Raw genomic sequence first — 22,996 nt, 5'->3', positions numbered from 1 at the left:
ATTATAAATATAATTTTCCTAAATTTCCATGTCCAGTTGTTCACTGACAGTATTTAGAAATACAGTTGATTTTGTATACTGACTTTGAACCTGGCAACCTTGCTAAACTCACCTATTCTAGTAACTTTTTTTTTTTGTGGTAGATTCTTTTGGATTTTCTCATGTAGATAGTTGTATCATTTGTGGATATAGAACAGTTTTGTTTCTTTTGTTTTCAGTTTGTGTGTAACCACCTCCCCTACCACCCTTTTTTTTTCCTTATTGCACTGGCTAGGCCCTCCAGTATGATGTTGAACAGGAGTGGTGAGAGCAGATATCCTTGTCTTGTTCCTGATCTTAAGAGAAAAGCTTTCGGTCTTTCATTATTAAGTATACTAGGGCCTTTTATCAGGTTTTATTATATACTACATATTATTATATTAAGTATAATAATCCTTTTATCAAGTTAATGTTAATAATGTCCCCATTCTGTTTCTAGACTGCTGAGAGTTTTTTAATCATGGTTGGACATTGTGCTCAACTATTTTAACTGTACTTATTGAGGTGATCTTATAGTTTATCTTCTTTGGTGTGTTAATAAGATGGATTAGATTGATTTATTTTCAGATGTTGAGTCAACCTTGCATTCTCTATGTATGCTTCACTTGGTTGTGATGTATTGTCATTTTCATAAATTGGTGGATTAGATTTGCTAATAAATTGTTGAGTGTGTTTTGGTATCTGTGTACATGAAGAATACCTTTTTGTATAATATTTTTGTTTCAGAATAATGCTGGCCTCATAGGTTTAAAGTGTTTATTCCTCTTATATTTCCTGAAAAATCTTGGATAGGATTAGTGTTATTTCATAAATGTTTGTCAGAGTTTGCAGGCTAACTCATCTGGGCCTAGTTTTCTTTGTTGAAAGGCTTTAAAGGATAAATTTAATTACTTTAATAGGTATAGGATGGTTAGGGTTATCTAATTTTTTCTTAAAAACTTTCAGTCTTTGACTATGTGAGTCACCTACTATATGAGCTTTAGTAGTTTGTATCTTTCAATGAATTTGTTTCTTTCATCTATTAATTGCCATGAAGTTGTTTCTTTATTGTCCTTTTAATGTCTATAGCATCTATTGTGGTGTCTTTTCTTTCATTCCTGATATTGGCAGTGTGTCCCCTCTTTTGTCTTTATTAGTTTGTTTCCACGTTTATCAATTTTGTTAATTTTTCCGAAGATCCAGTTTTTTATTTTATTACTCAAAAAACAAATGTTTTCAATTTCATTGATTTCTGCTCTTTACTATTTCTTCTTGTGTGCTTTGGATTTAAATCCACTCTGTTACAATTTTTTAAGGTATAAGCTTAGGCTATTGATTTGAGACCTTTCTTCTTTTCCTTCTAAGCACCACATTAGATGGTCCCACAATTTTATTTTTTTAATTTTTATTTATTTATTTATTATTTTTGGCTGCGTTGGGTCTTCGTTGCTGCGCGCGGGCTTTTTCTAGTTATGGCAAGTGGGGGCTGCTCTTCTTTGTGGTGCACAGGCTTCTCATTGCAGTGGCTTCTCTTGTTGTGGAGCACGGGCTCTAGGCGCGTGGGCTTCAGTAGTTGCGGCTTGCAGGCTCTAGAGCGCAGGCTCAGTAGTTATGGCACATGGGCTTAGTTGCTCCATGGCATGTGGGATCTTCTGGGACCAGGGCTCGAACCCGTGTCCCCTGCATTGGCAGGATTCTTAACCACTGTGCCACCAGGGAAGCCCTGGTCCCACAAATTTTTATGTTGATATTTTCTGAGTTCTTATGTGACTTTCACATTGACCCATGGGTTGTTTAGAAGTATATTGTTTAATTTCCAATTATTTGTTGATTTTGCCTCTCTCTTTCTATAATTGATTTCTGTGCTTAATTTTGTTTTAGATGGAAAGCATACTTTGTATAATTTTGTTTGAATTCTTTGAAGTTTTATGACTCAGAATATGGTAAGTCTTGGTGAATGTTCCATGTGCAATTAAAAATAATGTATATTATGCTGCTTTGGGGTGGACTATTTTATAAATTCTACATTCCATATTAAATACTAAATTATATATTTATATGAAACATTCTGTAATTGTCAGTTGACTGGTGGTGCTTGTTAGTTTTTCTGTTTCCTTACTGAGGTTTTGTCTACTTGTTTTGTTGGTCACTGAGAAGAATTGAAGTCTCCAAATATAATTGTGGATTTGTCTGTTTCTCCTCTTTGTTCTAACTATTTTTGCTTCATGAATTTTGAACCTCTGTTGTCAGATGCATATATGTTTAGGATTGTTATGTCTTCTTGGTGAATTGACCCCTTTATCATTATATAGTATCCTTCTTTGTCTCTGGTAATATTTCTTCTTCTGCAGTCTACTTTATCTTATATTAATACTGTCACTCCATCTTTCTTTTGATTTGTGTTTGCATGATTAAAAAAAAAACCAAAACACCTTTAAAAGCATTTATTTAAAAAAAAAAAAGCACTTTAAAGGCACACATAATAAGAAAGTAAAACGATTGGATAAATATTTGCAAACACTCACCAAAAGAAGGCTGATGTGCCTGTATTAATATTGTACAAAATAGACATAAAGGAGGAAGTATAAGAGATAAACAGGAAAGTATCATAATAAGTAGGTACATTCATCAAGACAACATAATAATCCTAAGTGTGTGTTTACCTAATAACATAGCTTCTGAATATAGAAGTTAATATAATTAGCAGTAAAGATAGGTGTGCATTCATAGCTGGAGATTTTACATATACATTTGATGTAACTGATAGAACAATTATATAAAAATATCAGTATGGGAATAGAAAATTTGAATGACATGATTAATCAACTTGATATAATTGACATTCATAGAACATTTTATCTAAAGACTGAAGACTATACTTTTTTTTTCAAGTGCACTTGGGACATTTGCCAAAATATTCTGGTCCTTGAAGTGTGATCAAATTTCACAGAATTGAAATTATACAGTACATGTTTTCTGATCACTGTGGAATTAATTACAACTCAGTAACAGAAAATAGCTAGCAAGGCTCCAAATGTTTGAAAATTAATCAAGACATTTCTAAATAGCCCATGAATCAAAATGAAGTCACGATGGAAATTAGAAAATATTTTGATCTGAAAAACAACAGAAGTATCACATCAGAGCTTGTTGAGTGTAACTGAAGCAGTGCTTTGAGAGGACTTTATTGCTTTATACAGGCACGCTTCGTTTTTATTGTGCTTTGTTTCATTGCACTTCGCAGATACTCTGTTTCTCTACAAACTGAGGTTTGCGGCAACCCTGCAATGAGCAAGTTTATCGGTGCCATTTGTCCAACAGCATTTTCTCCCTGATAATTAGCACTTTTTTGGCAGTAAAATATTTTTTAATTAAGTTGTGTCCATTGGTTTTTTTTAATCCACAATGCTGTTGCATGCTTAATAGACTACAGTATAGCAGAAATGTAACTTTTATACACACTGTGAAACCAAAAAAAATTTACTTCCTTTGTTGCACTGTTCACTTTATTTTGGTGGTTTGAAACTGAACCCACAATATCTCCGAGGTATGCCTGTATGCATATATTAGTAAGGAAGAAAAGTTCAAAATCAGTGGTGTAAGCTCACAACTGAAGGGAGCAACAACTCAAACCCATAGAAAGCAGAAAGAGGGAAATAATAAATATAAAAGTAGAAATCAATGAAACAGAAAAATTTACAGTTTGTTGAGGAGACTTTTAAAAAATAATAAACCTGTAGTGACTGATCAAGAAAAAATTGGGGGACAACAGAAAATACCAATACTAAGAATGAAAAAGTGAAGCATCTCTACAAATCGTAAAGATATTAAATTGTTAAGGAAAATTATGAACAATTTTATATTAGTACATTTGATAACTTGAATGAAAGGTCATAATCTTTGAAAAACAGATTGAATTTATTAAAAACTTTTCCACCAAGAAAGCCCCAGGCCCAGATGGCTTCACTGGTAAACCTCTCAAACATTTAAGTAAGATATAATGCTAATTTTACACAGACTTTTTCGAGAACTGAAAAAGAAAACATTTTCCTGAACATTTTATGATTTATGCATAATCTTGGTAGGAAAAACCTAACAAGAACATGAGAAAGAAGAGATAATTACAGGCCAATATTTCTCAAGGACATAGATACTGAGATAATCCAGTGATATGTAAAAAAGATATCACAGATTTGTTCCAGGAATACAAGGTTGGTTTGTTGTTTTACAATTAATCAATGTAGTCCATCTCTTTAACAGTGTAGAAGACTCATACGATCATCTCTGTAGATAGAGAAATCATTTGACAAAAGTCACCATCTGTCGTGTTAAAAATCCTCATCAAATTAGGAATAGAAGAAAACATTGTTAATTTTCTGGAGTATCAACAACAATAAAAAAAATCCTACAGCTAATATCATACTCAATGAAAAACCTTGTTTCATGTCCCATATCTTTTTTTTAATTTAACATTATGCTGGAATTCTAACCAGTGCCCTCAGGATAAAAAAAGTTAATTTTAAAAAATGGAAAAAAATCTAAAAAGTGTTTACCAGCAAAGTTTTAGAATAAGTGAATTTAGCAAGGTGACTGGATACAAGGACAACATGCAAAAATTAATTGTAAGTTGTGTGCTAGCAACCAAAAAGTATGAAATAAAATTTAAAAAGTACATTTAGAATAGCTTCAAAATATGTAAGATACCTAAGAATAAATATAATAAAAATTTGGGCAAAACTTCTACACTGAAAAATATAAAACAGTGCTGAGACATTTTAAAATACTTAAATAAGTGGAGAAATATTCCATCTTCTGGTTCCTACCAGTTCCATATGGTAGGAACTCAATATTGTTAAAATGTCAGTTTCCCCCAGGTTGAGCTATAGGTTCAATACAATTTCAATTAAAATCCCAGAATTAAAAAATTTTAATCAAATGGATTCCAAAATTTATATCAAAATGTAAATGTCTCAAGACTTGCTATAAAGTTACAGTAATTAAGACCGTGTTATATTAGCACCAGGTAGACAAAAAGACCAATGGAAGAATATGAGTGTCTAGAAATAGACCTTCACATATGTCGTTTCTTGGTTTCTGACAAAAGCTCCACTGAAGTTAAGAAAACACTTTTAATAGTGTTAGATAAATTGGATATTGGATATTTGGGAAAAAATGAACCTTGACTTTTACCTGATACTATATTCAAAAGCTCATTTGAGTTGGATCATAGATCTAAATGTAAGAGTTAAAATTATCAAGGTTCTAGAAGAAAACCTAGAAGTATATCTTCATCACCTTGGGGTAGGCAAAAATTTCTTAAATGGAACATAAAACTGATAAATTAGACTACAATCAGTTATGAATTTCTATTCATGAAGACATCATTAAAGAGAAGAGGCAAGCCACAGACTGCAAGAATATACTCACATTAAGTAAATCTGGTGAAAGACTTGTATCCAGAAAATATAAGTAACTCTTAAAAATCAAAAAGAAAAAGGCAAACAACACACTTTTTAAAATATGCAAAAAAGCAGGCAGATCTTCACAAAAGAAGTTATCCAAAAGGCCAATGTGCATAGGTAAAGGTGCTCTACATCATTGGTCCCCAACCTTTTTGGCACCAGGGACTGATTTCGTGGAAGACAGTTTTTCCATGGGCCGGCGAGGGGGGATGGTTCAGGCGGTAATGCGAGCAATGGAGAGAGATGGGGAGTGGCAGATGAAGCTTCCCTCTCCCGCTGCTCATCTCCTCCTGTGCGGCCTGGTTCCTAACAGGCTGCGGACTGGTAGTGGTCCACGGCCCAGGGTTTGGGGACCCCTCCTCTACATTATTACTCATCAGGGAAATGTCACAATGAGGCACCATCACACCCCTGCCAGAATGGCTGAAATTAGAGACTGACAATATCAAGTGTTGCCAAGGATGTGAAACAATATCAAGTGTCGCCAAGGATATGAAACAACTGATGCTCTTAGATATTGCTGGTGGGAATGTCAAGTTGTTTCAGCCACTTTACAAAACTGTCAGTATGTGTTATAGCTAAACATAGCTCTGTACTGTGACCCAGTAATTTCAGGTCAGATGTACCCAAGAAAGGTAAACAAAACAAAACATGTACAAGGATGTTCATAATGTGAATGAATCCCAGAAACATTGTGTCAAGCAAAAGTAGACAGACACAAAAGAGTTCATGATGTATGATTCCACTTGTATGAAGTTTAAAATAGGAAAAACTAAACTGGGGTAATAGAGGTCAGGAGAGTGGTTGCCTTTGGGTTGTGAGGAGTCAGTGTCTTGGAAGGAGAGAGAGAGAGAACCCTCTGAAGTGATGGTATATGATTTACATCTTGACCTAGGTGGTAGTTATTCAGATATATACGTATGTAAAAATTCATTGAATTGTAATGTATACTTGAGTTTTATACTTTATTATATGTAAACAATTTTTCAACAAATGATTGCAGAGAAAGGGAAAATAATTTAAAAGTTTTTATCATGAAAATTTCCAAACAAATTTCTATTGAGTACAAGGAACCCCCGTGTACATATCATCTTCCTTCAACATTTTGCCATGCTTGTTTCTGTATCTCCCCAACCCCCATTCACATATGTTCCTTTTTTTTTTTTTGGTAGTGCTCACATCTAAATGTCTGTCACAGATACATTAACTTATTCTGACCATATTTTGTGTTTTTTAACATCAAATGAAATTTGCTACCTTTTCGTATACATAACATTTAATTTTTATTTTCCTTATTTCCTGTACCCTTGTTTTTTCTTTTCCTGACTCATTGACATGAAAATAAATCTCTGCAGCTTTTTTTTTTAATTGAAATATAGTTGATTTACAATGTTGTTAGTTCTCTGCAGCTTTTTTATTCTGAGCTGATTGACTTGCACATCTCAAAAGAGGGTAGGTTGAGCAACATCCTTATTTGTGACACATTTGAATCAGAGATCTTCCTATCTAAATGAGAGGCAAATTTGAAGAATGTTCTTCATCTTGTTTTTTAATGAATTGATACTATATTTTTTCATCTTACTTTTCTTTTGTTAATCTTTTTCCCCCTTAGCCAATTATGCTTTCAGTAAAACATAGAAAATATTGTTCTAGTGTGTTGGGTATTGGGTGTATGCTCATTCAAGTCTTTTTTCAAAGATTGCTGTTGATAGTCTTTAAAAAAAACAGTATTTTATAACACTTTTTTTTTTTTAACAGAATGAGAAGTTTATAAACACTTGGTGAGATAGAGGGTTTACCAGAACAGAATTTGAAAATATAGTTTTTTACCTACTTAAATATAACATTTTTGGATTATTTGTTTCTGATTATGTATATTTTATGTTTGAGTTATGTTTTATAATGTAATTTTCACTGTACCAATGCTGAGTTTACTGTTCCTCTTTTACAGTGGTTTACAAAAAAGTTTAGAGAGAAAAGTAGTAGTTAATCAAGTGTAGCCTTCTATCAGGTTACCTCTTGTAACTAGGGATAGCAAACTCATTTCATCTTAGAAGTTTAACAGTTGTACCTTAAAATTTCTCTCTGATTTAGGTATTATCATTTCTGCAGCTGTTCCTTGCAGAATTTGCCAGTCATAGCCTGGAAGTTTGCTTGTGTAGCAGCTTGTAACTTTCAAGTCTGTGGTTGATAATAGATTACTTGATTTACTGCAGTTAGTTTTAGTAATGTGTCCAGTTGCTTACAGTGATATATGGGAGTAATGTCACATCAGTCCTTATTTATTGTTTACTAGTTAGATGTACTGAATATTTTGCAGTTGTATATATGTATAAGCAACCATTTGTGCTTGTGGATAGAAGACATGAAAAATCTGGAGATACATTAACAATAATATGTAAGCGTGAAACAGAATCAAGTGCAAGCTTACATTGTTCAAAATGGATACTTTATAATCTCTTGGGATATTTACTTTGCCTTAGCAACTGAAAGTGGAACGATGAGATAATGTTAGGAAGCTAGGTTTCAATGTAATTGGTTCCAACATATATGAAACAGCTTTCTAGTGGCATTTGTCAGAGTTTGTCATAAACTCATTTTGTCATGAAGTTTTTATTTCTGAATTTATAGCTCAAGTGTGATAATAATTACAAAATTTTGTATGACTAAAGAATTATCTTACTAAAAGGAAATGCAGGCTAGATAATTATTAAAGTTTGTTTTAAGATGAATTTTAAGAAACATTTCTAGGGCACTTTGGAAGCATATATGTAAAGCTAAATATGGGAGAATATAAAATAAATATTCCAGTGGGCTTGAGTAATCAAGACTTCCTTCTTCAAATAGTTGGATCAAATTGTATTTGTTTCTGAACTAATTTTTTGTTTTGTTCTGTTTTTTATATAACAGTATCTGAGTTTTAGGTGTCCAACATTATGATTCAACATCTCTGTTCATTACAAAGTGATCATTACCAAAAGTCTAGTTACCATTCATTACCATGTATTGTTGGTGGGAATGTAAATTGGTGCAGCCACTATGGAAAACAATATGGAGGTCCCTCAAAAAATTAAAAATAGAACTATCATCTGATCCAGAAATTCCACTTATGGGTATTTATTTGAAGAAAATGAAAACACTAACTTGAAAAGATGTATGCACGCCATGTTCACTGAAGCATCATTTACAACAGCCAAGATATGGGAACAGCCTAAGTGCCCATCAGTGGATAAATAGATAAAGAAGATGTGGTGTGTGTGTGTGTGTGTGTATATATATATATATATGTGTGTGTGTGTGTATATATATATATATATATATATATATATATGTAATGGGATATTAGCCATTAAAAAGAATGAAATCTTGGTATTGTGACAATATGGGTGGACCTTGAGGGCATTTTGCTAAGAAATCAAACAGAGAAAGACGAATACCATGTGATCTCACAGATCACATGTGGAATCTTAAAAAACAAAAAAACCCAAACTCATGCATACAGAGAGCAGATTGGTAGTTGTCAGAGGTGGGGGTTAGGAGCAGGCAAAATGGGTGAAGGGGGTCAGAAAGTGCAAATTTCCAGTTATAAAATATGTAAGTCATGGGGATGTAATGTACAGCATGGTGACTAATAGTTAATACTTCATAGTACTATGTGGCATATTTGCAAGTTGCTAAGAGAGTAGATTTCAAAAGTTCTTTTCACAAAAAAATTTCATAACTCTGTATAGTGACAGATATTAACTAGGCTTGTGATTATTTCACAATATGTATAAATATTGAATCATTATGTTGTACACCTAATACAATGTTATATGTCATTAACACCTCTTTTTTTTTTTCTCCAAGTGAGTTTTTTCTGGCTCCCAGCAAATGGATCACAGTGGAATAGATACAGGCTTTCAGTTGAAACTTTTCCTCTGGAAGTTCAACTGATTTCTCTCTCCTTCTGCCTAAAACTTCATTTAAATTATTTAGATGTAAATTCTAAAAGTCAGTGTCCCTGATCCAGTAGCTTTTCAATGAGTATCTACTAGGTGATAGGTGGAGTGTAAGTGCTAAGCAGCAGTTCTGACACTGTCAACAAGCAAAAGACCAGTGTAATTCATTTTGGTACTGTCATCCCTAATGTGGCATTTTCCAAGCTGAGAATAAGTAGATCTTTTAAAGGGAGAAAATGTACCTTCATGAGATGGTATTAGAAAATCTTTGTTCTGGTGATAGGTGGAAATATAACAAAATTCAGAATCTAAGTACACGTAATTGAAATTGCTTGTATTTATCTAATACAGGATAATTTGTTATGCAGCAATAGACCTAGCAGCTCAGAACATTTATTATCTCATAGTTTCTATGGGTCAGAAATTTACGAGCAGCCTGGCTGGGTGGTTTTGGATCAAGGTCTCATGAGGCTACAATCAAGATGTAGGCTGGGACTGCAGTCATCTGAAGCCTTGACTGGGGCTGGAGGATCTGCTTCCTAGGTGATTCATTCACATGGCTATTGCCAGAAGACCTCGGTTTCTTCTGGCTTTTGGCAGAAACTGCCAGTTCCTCATCACGTGGACCTTTCCATAGGACTACTTGAGTGATCTTATGATGTAGCACCTGGCTTCTCCCAGAGAGAGTGAGCCGAGAGAGTAAGGAGGAAACCACAATGTCTTCTGTGTCTGAATCTTGTACATCGCACACTGTTACTTCTATCATTTTATCTTCATTAGAAACAAGTCACTAATTATAGCCTACACTTAAAGGGAACAAATTAGGCTCTGCTTTTTGAAGGGAGAAGAATCAAAGAATTTGTGGACATATTATAAAACCAGCACATTATTCTAACAGAGGTATGGTGACGTTACTGAAGTGAGTGGGCTACATCGCAAAAATAATAATAATGTGTAAGTTTTAAGTATTATACAAGCTGGTCTATTGACTACTCAGTGGTGTAGGAGAACTATGATTCTGAAGGCAATTCAAGGTGTAGGCTTAGTATGTATCAACTTCAGTGTATATTGTGTTCATTTATATATGTACACTCATTCTGTTTGCTTAAGTCTTTTGCTTTATTACTATTTTATTTTATTTTTTTAACGTATTTATTAGAGTATAATTGCTTTACATTGTTGTGTTAGCTTCTGCTGTATAACAAAGTGAATCAGCTATATGTATACATATATCCCCATATCCCCTCCCTCTTGCGTCTCCCTCCTACCCTCCCTATCCCATCCCTCTAGGTGGTCACAAAGCACTGAGCTGATCTCCCTGTGTGATGCAGCTGCTTCCCACTAGCTATCTGTTTTACATTTGGTAGTGTATATATGTCAGTGCCGCTCTCTCACTTCGTCCCACCTTACCCTTACCCTCCCTGTGTCCTTAAGTCCATTCTCTATGTCTGCGTCTTTATTCCTGTCCTGCCCCTAGGTTCTTCAGAACCATTTTTTTTTTTAGATTCCGTATACATGTGTTAGCATATGGTGTTTGTTTTCCTCTTTCTGACTTGCTGGACTCTGTATGACAGACTCTAGGTCCATCCACCTCACTACAAATAACTCAATTTCATTTCTTTTAATGGCTGAGTAATATTCCATTGTATGTATGTGCTACATCTTCTTTATCCATTCATCTGTCGATGGACACTTAGGTTGCTTCCATGTCCTGGCTATTGTAAATAGTGCTGCAATGAACATTCTGGTACATGACTCTTTGCATTATGGTCTTCTCAGGGTATATGCCTAGTAGTGGGATTACTGGGTCATATGGTAGTTTTTTTTATTTTTAGATTTTAAGGAACCTCCATACTGTTCTCTGTAGTGGCTGTATCAATTTACATTCCCACCAACAGTGTAGGAGGGTTCCCTTTTCTCCACACCCTCTCCAGCTTTTATTGTTTGTAGACTTTTTGATGATGGCCATTCTGACCAGTATGAGGTAATACCTCATTGTAGTTTTAATTTGCATTTCTCTAATGATTAGTGATGTTGACCATCCTTTCATGTGTTTGTTGGCAATCTCTATATCTTCTTTGGAGAAATGTCTATTTAGGTCTTCTGCCCATGTTTGGATTGGGTTGTTTGTTGATATTGTTTGATATTGAGCTGCATGAGCTGCTTGTATATTTTGGAGATTAATCCTTTGTCATTTGCTTCATTTGCAAATATTTTCTCCTATTCTGAGGGTTGTCTTTTCATCTTGTTTATGGTTTCCTTTGCTGTGCAAAAGTTTTTAAGTTTCATTAGGTCCCATTTGTTTATTTTTGTTTTTATTTCTATCTCTCTAGGAGGTGGGTCAAAAAGGATCTTGCTGTGATTTATGTCATAGAGTGTTGTGCCTGTGTTTTCCTCTAAGAGTTTGATAGTGTCTGGCCTTACATTTAGGTCTTTAATCCATTTTGAGTTTATTTTTGTGTATGGTGTTAGGGAATGTTCTAATTTCATTCTTTTACATGTAGCTGCCCAGTTTTCCCAGCACCACTCATTGAAGAGGCTGTCTTATCTCCATTGTATATTCTTGCCTCCTTTATCAAAGGTAAGGTGACCATATGTGTGTGGGTTTATCTCTGGGTATTTCATCCTGTTCTATTGATCTATGTTTCTGTTTTTGTGTCAGTACCGTACTGTCTTTATTACTGTAGCTTTGTAGTATAGTTTGAAGGCAGGAAGCCTGATTCCTCCAGCTCTGCTTTTCTTTCTCAAGATTGCTTTGGCTATTCAGGGTCTTCTGTGTTTCCCTACAAATTGGACAATTTTTTGTTCTAGTTCTGTGAAAAATGCCGTTGGTACTTTGATAGAGATTGCATTGAATCTGTAGATTGCTTTGGGTAGTAGAGTCATTTTCACTATGTTGATTCTTCCAATCTAAGAACATGGTATATCTTTCCATCTGCTTGTATCATCTTTAATTTCTTTCATCAGTGTCTTATAGTTTTCTGCATACAGGTCTTGTGTCTCCTTAGGTAGGTTTATTCCTAGGTATTTTATTCTTTTTGTTGCAGTGGTGAATGGGAGTGTTTCCTTAACTTCTCTTTCAGATTTTTTATCATTAGTGTATAGGAATGCAAGAGATTTCTGTGCATTAATTTTGTATCCTGCTACTTTACCAAATTCATTGATTAGCTCTAGTAGTTTTCTGGTTGCATCTTTAGGATTCTCTACGTATAGTATCATGTCATCAGCAAACAGTGATAGCTTTACTTCTTCTTTTCTGATTTGGATTCCTTTTATTTCTTTTTTTCTCTGATTGCTGTGGCTGAAACTTCCAAAACTATGTTGAATAATAGTGATGAGAGTGGGCATCCTTGTCTTGTTCCTGATCTTAGAGGAAATCGTTTCAGTTTTTCACCATTGCAAACTATGTTGTCTGTGGGTTTGTCATATATGACGTTTATTATGTTGAGATAGGTTCCCTCTAGGCCCAGTTTCTGGAGATTTTTTTTTATCATAAATGGGTGTTGAATTTTGTCAAAAGCTTTTTCTGCATCTACTGAGATTATCATGTGGATTTTATCCTTCAATTTGTTAATATGGTTTATCACATTGATTGATTTGCATATATTGAAGAATCCTTGCTTTCCTTGGATAAACCCCACTTGATCACGGTGTATGATCCTTTTAATGTGCTGTTGGATTCTGTTTGCTAGTATTTTGTTGAGGATTTTTGCATCTGTGCTCATCAGTGATATTAGCCTGTAGTTTCAGAAGGATAGGTGTTAGCTCTTCTCTAAATGTTTGATAGACTTTGCCTGTGAAACCATCTGGTCCTGGGCTTTTGTTTGTTGGAAGATTTTTAATCACCGTTTCAATTTCAGTGCTTCTGATTGGTCTGTTTATATTTTCTATTTCTTCCTGGTTCAGTGTTGGAAAGCTGTACTTTTGTAAGAATTTGTCCATTTCTTCCATGTCGTTCATCTTATTGGCATATAGTTGCTTGTAGTAATCTCTCATGATCCTTTGTATTTCTGCAGTGTCAGTTGTTACTTCTGCTTTTTCATTTCTAATTCTGTTGATTTGAGTCTTCTCCCTTTTTTTCTTGATGAGTTGGCTAATGGTTTATCAACTTTGTTTATCTTCTCAAAGAACCAGCTTTTAGTTTTATTGATCTTTGCTATCATTTTCTACATTTCTTTTTCATTTATTTCTGCTCTGATCTTTATGATTTCTTTCCTTCGGCTAACATTGGGTCTTTTTTGTTCTTCTTTCTCTAATTGCTTTAGGTATAAGGTTAGGTTGTTCATTTGAGATGTTTCTTGTTTCTTGAGGTAGGATCGTATTGCTATAAACTTCCCTTTTAGAACTGCTTTTGCTGCATCCCATAGGTTTTGGGTCATTGTGTTTCTAGGTATTTTTTTATTTCCTCTTTGATTTTTTCAGTGATCTCTTGGTTATTGAGTAGCGTATTGTTTAGCCTCCATGTGTTTGTATTTTTTACAGTTTTTTCCTGTAATTGATATCTAGTCTCATAGCATTGTGGTCGGAAAAGATACTTGGTATGAGTTCAATTTTCTTAAATTTACCAAGGCTTGATTTGTGACCCAAGATATGGTCTATCCTGGAGAATGTTCCGTGAGCACTTGAGAAGAAAGTATTTTCTGTTGTTTTGGGATGGAATGTCCTATAAATATCAATTAAGTCCATCTTGTTTAATGTGTCATTTAAAGCTTGTGTTTCTTTATTTATTCTCATTTTGGATGATCTGTCCATTGGTGAAAATGGGGTGCTAAAGTCCCCTACTATTATTGTGTTACCGTTGATTTCCCCTTTTATGGGTTTTAGCATTTGCCTTTTGTATTGAGATGCTCCTATGTTGGTTGCATAAATATTTACAATTGTTATATCTTCTTCTTGGATTGATCCCTTGATCATTATGTAGTATCTTTCTTTGTCTCTTGTAATGATCTTTATTTTAAAGTCTGTTTTATCTGATATGAGAATTGCTACTCCAGCTTTCTTTTGATTTCCATTTGCATGGAATATTTTTTTCCTTCCTCTCACTTTCAGTCTGAATGTGTCCCTAGGTCTGAAGTGGGTCTCTTATAGACAGCATATATATGGGTCTTGTTTTTGTATCCATTCAGCCCCTCTGTGTCTTTTGATTGGAGCATTTAATCCATTTACATTTCAGGTAATTATCCATATGTATGTTCCTATTACCATTTTCTTAATTGTTTTGGGTTTGTTATTGTAGACCTTTTCCTTCTCTTGTGTTTCTTGCCTTGAGAAGTTCCATTAGTATTTTCTGTAAAGCTTTTTTGTTGGTGCTGAATTCTCTTAGCTTTTGCTTGTCTGTAAAGGTTTTAATTTCTCCATTAAATCTGAATGAGATCTTTGCTGGGTAGAGTAATCTTAGTTGTAGGTTTTTCCCTTTCATCACTTTAAATATGTCCTGCCACTCCCTTCTGGCTTGCATAGTTTCTGCTGAAAGATCAGCTGTTAACCTTATGGGGATTCCCTTGTATGTTACTTGTTGCTTTTCCCTTGCTGCTTTCAATATTTTTTCTTTGTATTTAATTTTTGATAGTTTAATTAATATGTGTCTTGGTGTGTTTCTTCTTGAATTTATCCTGTGTGGGACTTTCTGCATTTCCTGGACTTAATTGACTATTTCCTCTCCCATGTTAGGGAAGTTTTCAACTATAATCCCTTCAAATATTTTCTCAGTCCCTTTCTTTTTCTCTTCTTCTTCTAGGACCCCTAAAATTCGAATGTTGGTGTGTTTAAATGTTGTCCCAGAGGTCTCTGAGACTGTCCTCAATTTTTTTCATTATTTTTTTTTTATTCTGTTCTGCTGTAACTGTTTCCACTATTTTATCTTCCAGGTCACTTATCCATTTTTCTACCTCAGTTAGTCTGCTGTTGATTCCTTTTAGAGAATTTTTAATTTCACTTATTGTGTTTTTCATCATTGTTTGATTGCTCTTTAGTTATTCCAGGTCCTTGTTAAATGGTTCTTGTATTTTCTTCTATTTCCAAGATTTTGGATCATCTTTACTATCATTACTCTGAATTCTCTTTCACGTAGACTGCTTATTTCCTCTTCATTTGTTTGGTCTGGTTGGTTTTTACCTTGCTTCTTCATTTGCTGTGTATTTCTCTGTCTTCTTCTTTTGCTTAACTTACTTTATTTGGGGTCTCCGTTTTACAGGCTGCAGGTTCATAGTTCCCGTTGTTTTTGGTGTCTGCCCCCAGTGGGTAAGGCTGGTTCAGTGCGTTATGTAGGCTTTCTAGTGGAGGGGACTGGTTCCTGCGTTCTGTTGAATGAGGCTGGATCTTGTCTTTCTGGTGGGCAGGACTGCGTCAGGTGGTGTGTTTTGGGGTGTTCATGAACTTACGATTTTAGGCAGCCTCTCTGCTAATGGGTGGGGTTGTGTTCCTGTCTTGCTAGTTGTTTGGCATGGGGTGTCTAGCACTGGAGCTTGCTGGTCGTTGAGTGGAGCTGGGTCTTAGCATTGAGACAGAGATCTCTGGGAGAGCTCTCGTGGATTGATATTATGTCGGCCTGGAGGTTTCTGGTGGTCCAGTGTCCTGAACTGAGCTCTCCCACCTCAGAGGCTGAGGCCTGACACCGGGCTGGAACACCAAGACCCTGTCAGCCACACGGCCAGGTACGTGGGGAGTTTCTTGCCTTTTGGGAAGTCTGAGGTCTTCCGCCAGCATTCAATAGGTGTTCTGTAGGAGTTGTTCCACATGTAGATGTATTTTTGATGTATTTGTGGTGAGGAAGGTGATCTCCACGTCTTAACTTCTCTACCATCTTGAAGGTCCTCTTTTATTACTATTTTAGATTTTTAGTTTTCTGAATTAGTTCTACTACCGCTAGCTTTCATTTAATGTGTGTAAGTATAAGAGTTGGAGTTAGAATATAAGTATTCCCAACTCTTCATCTCTTTTCATTATATTTTCATATTTCCATCAGAGAAAGGAGGACAGAATTGCCATTCATTCATTCATCCCTTTTTTCACAACTGTTTAAATTTGTATCTTGTTAGAGAATGTAAGGACACAGTGCATTTAATAGACATAATGCACTTAAAACAAGGTCTTTATCTTTAAATTCACCACAGTCTTTCAGTTCTGCTGTGGGAGGTGTACACCCCACACCCATGCTTTTCCTTGTATTCTTTTGAAGGTTGTTTCCATTGCCTATCTAGAGCTGCTGGTGTACTATCCTAATTAAAATGATAAATGATGATATCTAGGTAAATAACTGGAAGATCTAGAATTAATACTTCCCTGATTAACTCCTTTATTCTTAGACAGCAGCACATTTATGGAGTTTTTTTGTTTTTCTTTTTGGTTATTGTTTTTGTTTTTACAATTAGGAAGACATATATGAAGATTCCAAAGCATTTGAGATGAATAATCGTCACAAGTAGAGAGGAATCATGTTACCTATTAGGTGAATAGTACTAGCAAAGGAAACGTTTCTTTAGAGAAGACTCAGAAACCAAATGTTGCCAATAAACTTTAGGTACAAATTTGGCACTGATGAATTAATCATTTTAATCTTGACACACAGCTAGGTCTTTATTTTTTATTATTTATCCTCTCCTCCCTGTTTTGCTTTGTTTTCTCTTTTATACTTCAGAGATAGGAATGAGTTACATTTGTCTACATAGCTGGCCTCAGATAAAATAGAGGTAATTAGTGTCTACAGAAAGATTCTAGTCTACATTTTATTCATAAGACAAGAGCCACTATTGAAAATGATGATGATGATGATGATGATAGAAGAAGAAGGGAATAAGAAAGTGCAAGAAATTTTAAAAATTATTGTAGAGAATATTGGAAGGCTGGAATTTAAAGCAGATGAAAGCTACCATTCCGTAAATTGAAAATGAGAAAGAAAAGTTTAGAGACAAAGGATTAAACTACGTGGGCCAAATATAGTGAAAATAGGAAGGAAAAGAAAAAAGGACATCTTTGAGACAATCTAATGAAAGCCTTTAAATTAAAGCAGCCCTAGTAGGGCTATGCAGTAGAAATTTTTTAAATGGCCTAAGAAAGTCCTTGCGAAATTATAGAATACTGTTTATTAAGAGAAAATCCTAATTATTCCAAAGAGAAAAATTGGTTTACTTACAGAAGGATGAGAAATAAATTGGCAGAACAGTTTCTTAACAGCAACATGGGATGCTTAGAAAACATTGCCTTTTAGAGTTTGTAAAAAAATGATTTTGTTTTGACCTATATCCAAAGTGTAAGGGAAAGATGAAAATATTTTGACATGGAAAGACTCAACGTTTACCTCCTTACATAAAATTCCTGAAACAATTACTTGAAGATCTTCTAGTAAAGACAAAACAAACAAATGCACACCCCTTCCCAAAACAAACAAACAAAAGAAAGGAAAACATGGGTTTCAAATCAGGGGACCTAACTCAGAAGTACCATCAAAAGTTATCACGGAAGTAGTTGGATCTTGAAAACAAGTAGACTAAATTTATATCAGGATGTTGGAGGGCTCCAAAAAGAATCTTTTAGAAAGAAGTGGATTCATGTTGAAGAAAAGTATGATTAAGAAACAGAGCGATTTTCATGATTTTGTACTCTTAACAGCACTCTCTCTTAACAGCACATTCTGATCAGGCATTTATACCCACTATTCTACCAAAGGTGCCCTGTGTCAGGAACTCCAGTAATCTTCCATGTTGCTAAGTCTAGTGGTCAGTTATAGATCCTTGTCATACTTTACCTTTTAGCAGCATTGGCACAGTGGATCAATTCTTTGGTCTAAAGCACTGTCTTCATTTGACATCCACACTCCTGGATTTTTTCTTTTCTCTCACAAGCCCCTCTCACTGGTTGGTTTTCCTGATACTTCTTTTTCCCTGGCCTCTTAATTTTGGATCGTCTCAGGGTTCAGCCCATGAACTTCTTTCCTTCTCCAAGCCTACTTAGACATCTCTTCCAAGTTCAAGCCCTTTTGAATATTGTCTATATCCTGATAACTCCCAAATTATAATGGCAGTTCAGAATTGTCCAGTGAACTCCAGCATCCTATTTAACATTTCTACTTGAATATCTAATAGATATCTCAAATTTAACACATCCAGAACTAAACTCAAGATACTTTCTCCAAACCTACGTCTTCCACAAATTTTCCTATGTCAGTTAATGGCAACTCTGTTTTTCTAGTTGCCCAGGCTATAAAACTTAGAGTCAACCTCAAATCCTTACCTTCTTTCATAACCTATATCAGAAAACTTTGTTGGCTGTACTTTCACAACATAGCCAGAATCTGACCATTTCTCACCACCTGTTTTTACTCTGGTCCAAACCACTGTGATCTCTTGTCAGTATTTCCATGGCTTTCCAGCCAGTCTCCCTGCCTTTGACCTTGTTCCCCTTCATCTAAACACAGTAGCCAGAGTGTTCCTTTTAAAACAGAAGTTCTCTTCTCAGAACTGTTTGGTGGTTTTCCCTCTCACTCAAAATGAAACCTACGTTTTTTTTTATTATCCTGTAAAGACCTATGTAATCTGTTCCACCTTACTCCCTTCTCCCTAATTAACTTTCTAACCTCATCTGTTACTTTCTCTCTTCCTCATTCCATCCCAGACTTCTTGCTAAGGTAAATTCTGGAAATTCTCACTTCAGGATCTTCTGTTTATTCTGCTGAGAATGTTCTTTCCCTAGGTTTACACATGGCTCTCTCCTCACAGGTGTTTGCTCAGTTGATCCCTCCTCAGTGAGGCCTTCCCTAACCACACTGCTTTAAACTGCACACCCCTAGCAGCTCTTTATTCTCTGCTCTGTTTTGCTCCATAGTATGTATTGTCTAACATATCCTTATTTTTTACTTATTTGTTTAATGTCTATACCCCACACTGCAGTTTTAGGAGGACAGGAATATTTGTCTATTTTGTTCATTGTTATATCCTCAGCATTGAAAATAGTGCCTGGAATATTGCCTTATTTCAAAGAAAAGGCTTTGGGTAAAATACTCATGAAGTTAAATCCATGGCTGACCTTTGAGTCTGCCATGTATTATACTGTGAATCTGTGAAGATTCAAGTTAATTGCAGATTATTTTTCTTACTATTAAAACAATATTAATCAGAGCTTGTGTTTTTGCCAGTATGGTAGAATTATTTTCTTGATATTCCTTTATCCTTTAGCTATTGTTAACCATCTGACTTGATTTAGCTATATTAGAGCATTACTGTACAACCTATTGCTGAATTTATAATTTATATGGGAGAATGTGTGTACTTTTATGTATGTTAATTTATAGCTATACATGGCTAGATAGATAACATATACAGTTAAACTAATTTTAAGAACTGTCATCTTGTAACAACTTTAAGTTGGTGGTAGGCAGTTTAGCAATAGCTCAAGTGTTTAAGTAATTAAGGTATTTAATTAAAAAGCTAAGCTCTTGACAAACTTTAAAAAAAGCACAGGTTGCAACTTTTAAAATAGTAAATAAATGGATTAATTTCAAAACAGATGAAGTCTTTTTATACTTTGCGTGGTAAATTTTAGTTTTTCTAATTTAGAATGGGTTTTTTTTGGGATTAAAATATCCGAATGATCAATTGACTATTATTGTAAAGAATAAGTGTATCATTTTTATACACATTAATTATTAATTGTCATAAGCCACTATATATTTTTAACATGTACCACTATACATTTTTAAAATGAAGTTTGTATTCTTAGGGTTAACTTCTTTTAACAATGCCAGGGCTAAAGGAACTTTAGTGCTTGATGGAGAAGCAGATAGTGTGTAGTAGACCCCCAAACAGTTTGGTCACATACCCCAATCAACACTTCTCCCAATATATTTGCTTCTTTACTTATAAATTATTTGTGTGTTATTATCATTGTCATTCTTAAGGATGATATATACTTAAGGCAAGGTTTTTCAAGAGGAGATCTAAATCTCTTTTCCAATAGCCATCTTCATAGTTTTGAGGTTTTTTGATTGACTTGTCAGATCCAATTGTGTTTTTCTGTGTTATTATGGGCTAGCTAAGAGCTTCACTAGGAGAAGTAGTATTAGTTTTGCTATTTTTGTTTTGTGCCTGTATTATTAATATTTTGTTTAATCCATGGTTTCTTTGTAGGAATCTCCTGCAGCTTATCCATTGTGTGAGTAAAAACTAAATAACATCCATAATTCCACTGAACTGGGCACACAAAAACTGCCATATATGTCACAGTATACTGAAAAAGAGCCAGCAGGTAAGCAAGGTGTCTCTGTCAATTCCTCTACATTGAGAACTTCATATTTTTCCTTCCAGATTCCTTGAGTACCATACATGATATGTGATCATGGTCTTACTTAAGGCCAGTTTCAATCCATGTATTGAATATTTATAAAGCTTAATTTCTGATTTTTGATATAAAAATGAGTATAAATAGAAACTCATATTTTCTTTCCATACCCCCTTGGCATCTATTGTGCTTTTCACTTTGGAGACTATTCTTGTGGAGTTGTTGTTAAGGGTACTGGTTCTGGAGTCATAATATTGGGTTATTGGACAAGTTTCTTAAATAATTCATTTTAACCCTAGTTTTTTATTCTTTAAAATAAAATACAGTATCCACCTCAACAGGTTTGTGAGGGGATGAAGTAACAATGTAACACTTGGTATCATATATTATAATGTTATAAATACATGTTTGTTTTTGTGCTTAAAAGCAATTATATTTCTTATTGCAATGCAATAAAACAAAAATGTGTAACTTTTTCATTTATTGACTATTCCGTATACTGTGAGAAAATATTTTGTTTAGTTCCTGCATAATATATGTAAAACTCAATTGACTAAGCAAACTTTTGCTCTATGTATATATGAGATAATGTCCTACTCAGTAAAAGATGCTACTGTTGCTACTATATATCCCTCAGGCATCAGAACTTAGTATTCGACTTGTTCAAATGTTGATGGTTTTTTCTTTTCATACATACCATATGTATACCATTGGTAGTTTTGAAAAGTTTGACTTGGCTCACCACTGTTTTCTTTTGGAGAATTTTACCTGACCCTGATCTTTGGGATATATTTTATTGTGGTCCCATTAGTTCTTTATAATTGTACAGATACCATTTAAAGAAATTACTTGTTACCTTTGACTGGAATTTATTCACTTTTAACGTAATTGAAACCATTGTATCATGTGCGTGCGAGTAATTCACTCAACAAATATGTATTGAGCACTTATACATAAGGTACTTTGATAACTTGGAGAATCATTCTCCAATCCTTAAGGAGCTTTTACAGTATAGTAATTCGGCAAGTGGAAAAACTTTGGGGTAAGTAACGTTATAAAAATCTGAAATACCTTAAAGGAACCAAATTTTAAAAGATATTTTGGGGGATAAGGGGGTCACATAACTCTCATAATATAGTATTTCATGTTTTCTTTTCAAGTATGTTTTATATTACTAGTAAGGGGCACTCGATGTTCAGTAGCATATGATTTGGCAATATATGTTGAAACATTACCCCAAATGTCAGAATAAGAGTCATTGCTGTGCCTCTTTTATTTTTAACTCTGTTTTTCAGCAATGGATCAAGAAGCCAGCAAGGCGGCCTGGCCCAAACCAGCAGGAGGATATCAGACAATCACAGGCAGGCGATATGGCAGAAGACATGCATATGTCAGTTTCAAACCGTGTATGACCAGGCATGAAAGAAGCTTAGGTAGGGCTGGTGATGACTATGAAGTGTTGGAACTAGATGATGTTCCAAAAGAAAATTCCTCAGGTATGCAACATGGAATTATTTAAAAGCTATTAATAACCATGTAAGAATTGATCTTGTAATATTTGAAATAGTGAGTGGGTTTTATGTGTGTCTCTGAGTAAATCCTATACATTTCCTATCAAGAAATTCATTTCAAAATTTTCTGTTAACTTAATAGTATATACATTTAAACATAGAAAAAGATAGAATATGGCCAATCATTAAAATATAACTACATTGTCATGGCAGTGATTACATGTTGTCACATCCTTCAGCCAGAGAAAATCTTCATCTTTCAATCCAAAAAAATTTTTAGTGTGAACTGAGTATATTTTTCCCTGCATATTACATTTAAATAGCTTTTTGTTGTTTTATTTGTATCTCAATAATTTAGCTTGGTTAAGTTGATTCTTTTAGAATCATATAAAATATAAATGTCAAGTAATACATAGTTATTTAATTAAAATTTCCTAATTATTCATTAGTTTGAAAAAGTATTTTGCAGGTATCCATGTACTATAACTACACATTTTTGGACTGGAATGTCATCTTCCTCTTGTCCTGAGCAAACTTGATAATTCTAGGTTATTTTTTTTACTGTAATTTATATACAAGAATCTGAATTATTAGCTAAGTTCATTCTGTTAAAGCAGCCTTTTTGTGATATGACAAGACTTCCCTTCAGTTATTTATAAATTTTTGTTCCAACAGGTCTTAACATCTTCATTTTTTGTTACTACGTTAGTGGTGGTAAAAGATAGTCATGTTTAAAGTAATTTGTAGAGTAGATAGGATTTTACTCTTGTCTCAGAATTCTGACAAACTATGA

At 34.3% G+C, this 22,996-nt stretch overlaps 1 protein-coding gene across 3 annotated transcripts in view; it reads left to right on the top strand.

Annotated features, from left to right (window-relative positions):
* The window catches only part of PJA2 (praja ring finger ubiquitin ligase 2), an 86,401-nt gene that overhangs the window by 4,473 nt on the left and 58,932 nt on the right, over positions 1 to 22,996 (top strand). Inside the window, exons 2-4 of one of the 3 annotated variants that reach the window (XM_007192084.3) lie at positions 1,900 to 1,961; positions 20,542 to 20,659; positions 21,988 to 22,188. In XM_007192084.3, the coding sequence (XP_007192146.1) occupies positions 20,629 to 20,659; positions 21,988 to 22,188 (232 nt within the window). In that variant the 5' untranslated portion in view covers positions 1,900 to 1,961; positions 20,542 to 20,628. Of the gene's footprint in view, positions 1 to 1,899; positions 1,962 to 11,925; positions 12,003 to 20,541; positions 20,660 to 21,987; positions 22,189 to 22,996 lie in introns of all 3 variants that reach the window. The other 2 variants (XM_057540332.1, XM_007192083.2) reach the window with 2 other exon arrangements.

This window comes from Balaenoptera acutorostrata, chromosome 2, assembly GCF_949987535.1.
Source record: "Balaenoptera acutorostrata chromosome 2, mBalAcu1.1, whole genome shotgun sequence".
In the NCBI taxonomy this organism is placed as follows: Eukaryota; Metazoa; Chordata; class Mammalia; order Artiodactyla; family Balaenopteridae; genus Balaenoptera; species Balaenoptera acutorostrata.
Note: the sequence above shows the minus strand (reverse complement) of the source record. Positions and strands in the feature narration are given on the sequence as shown.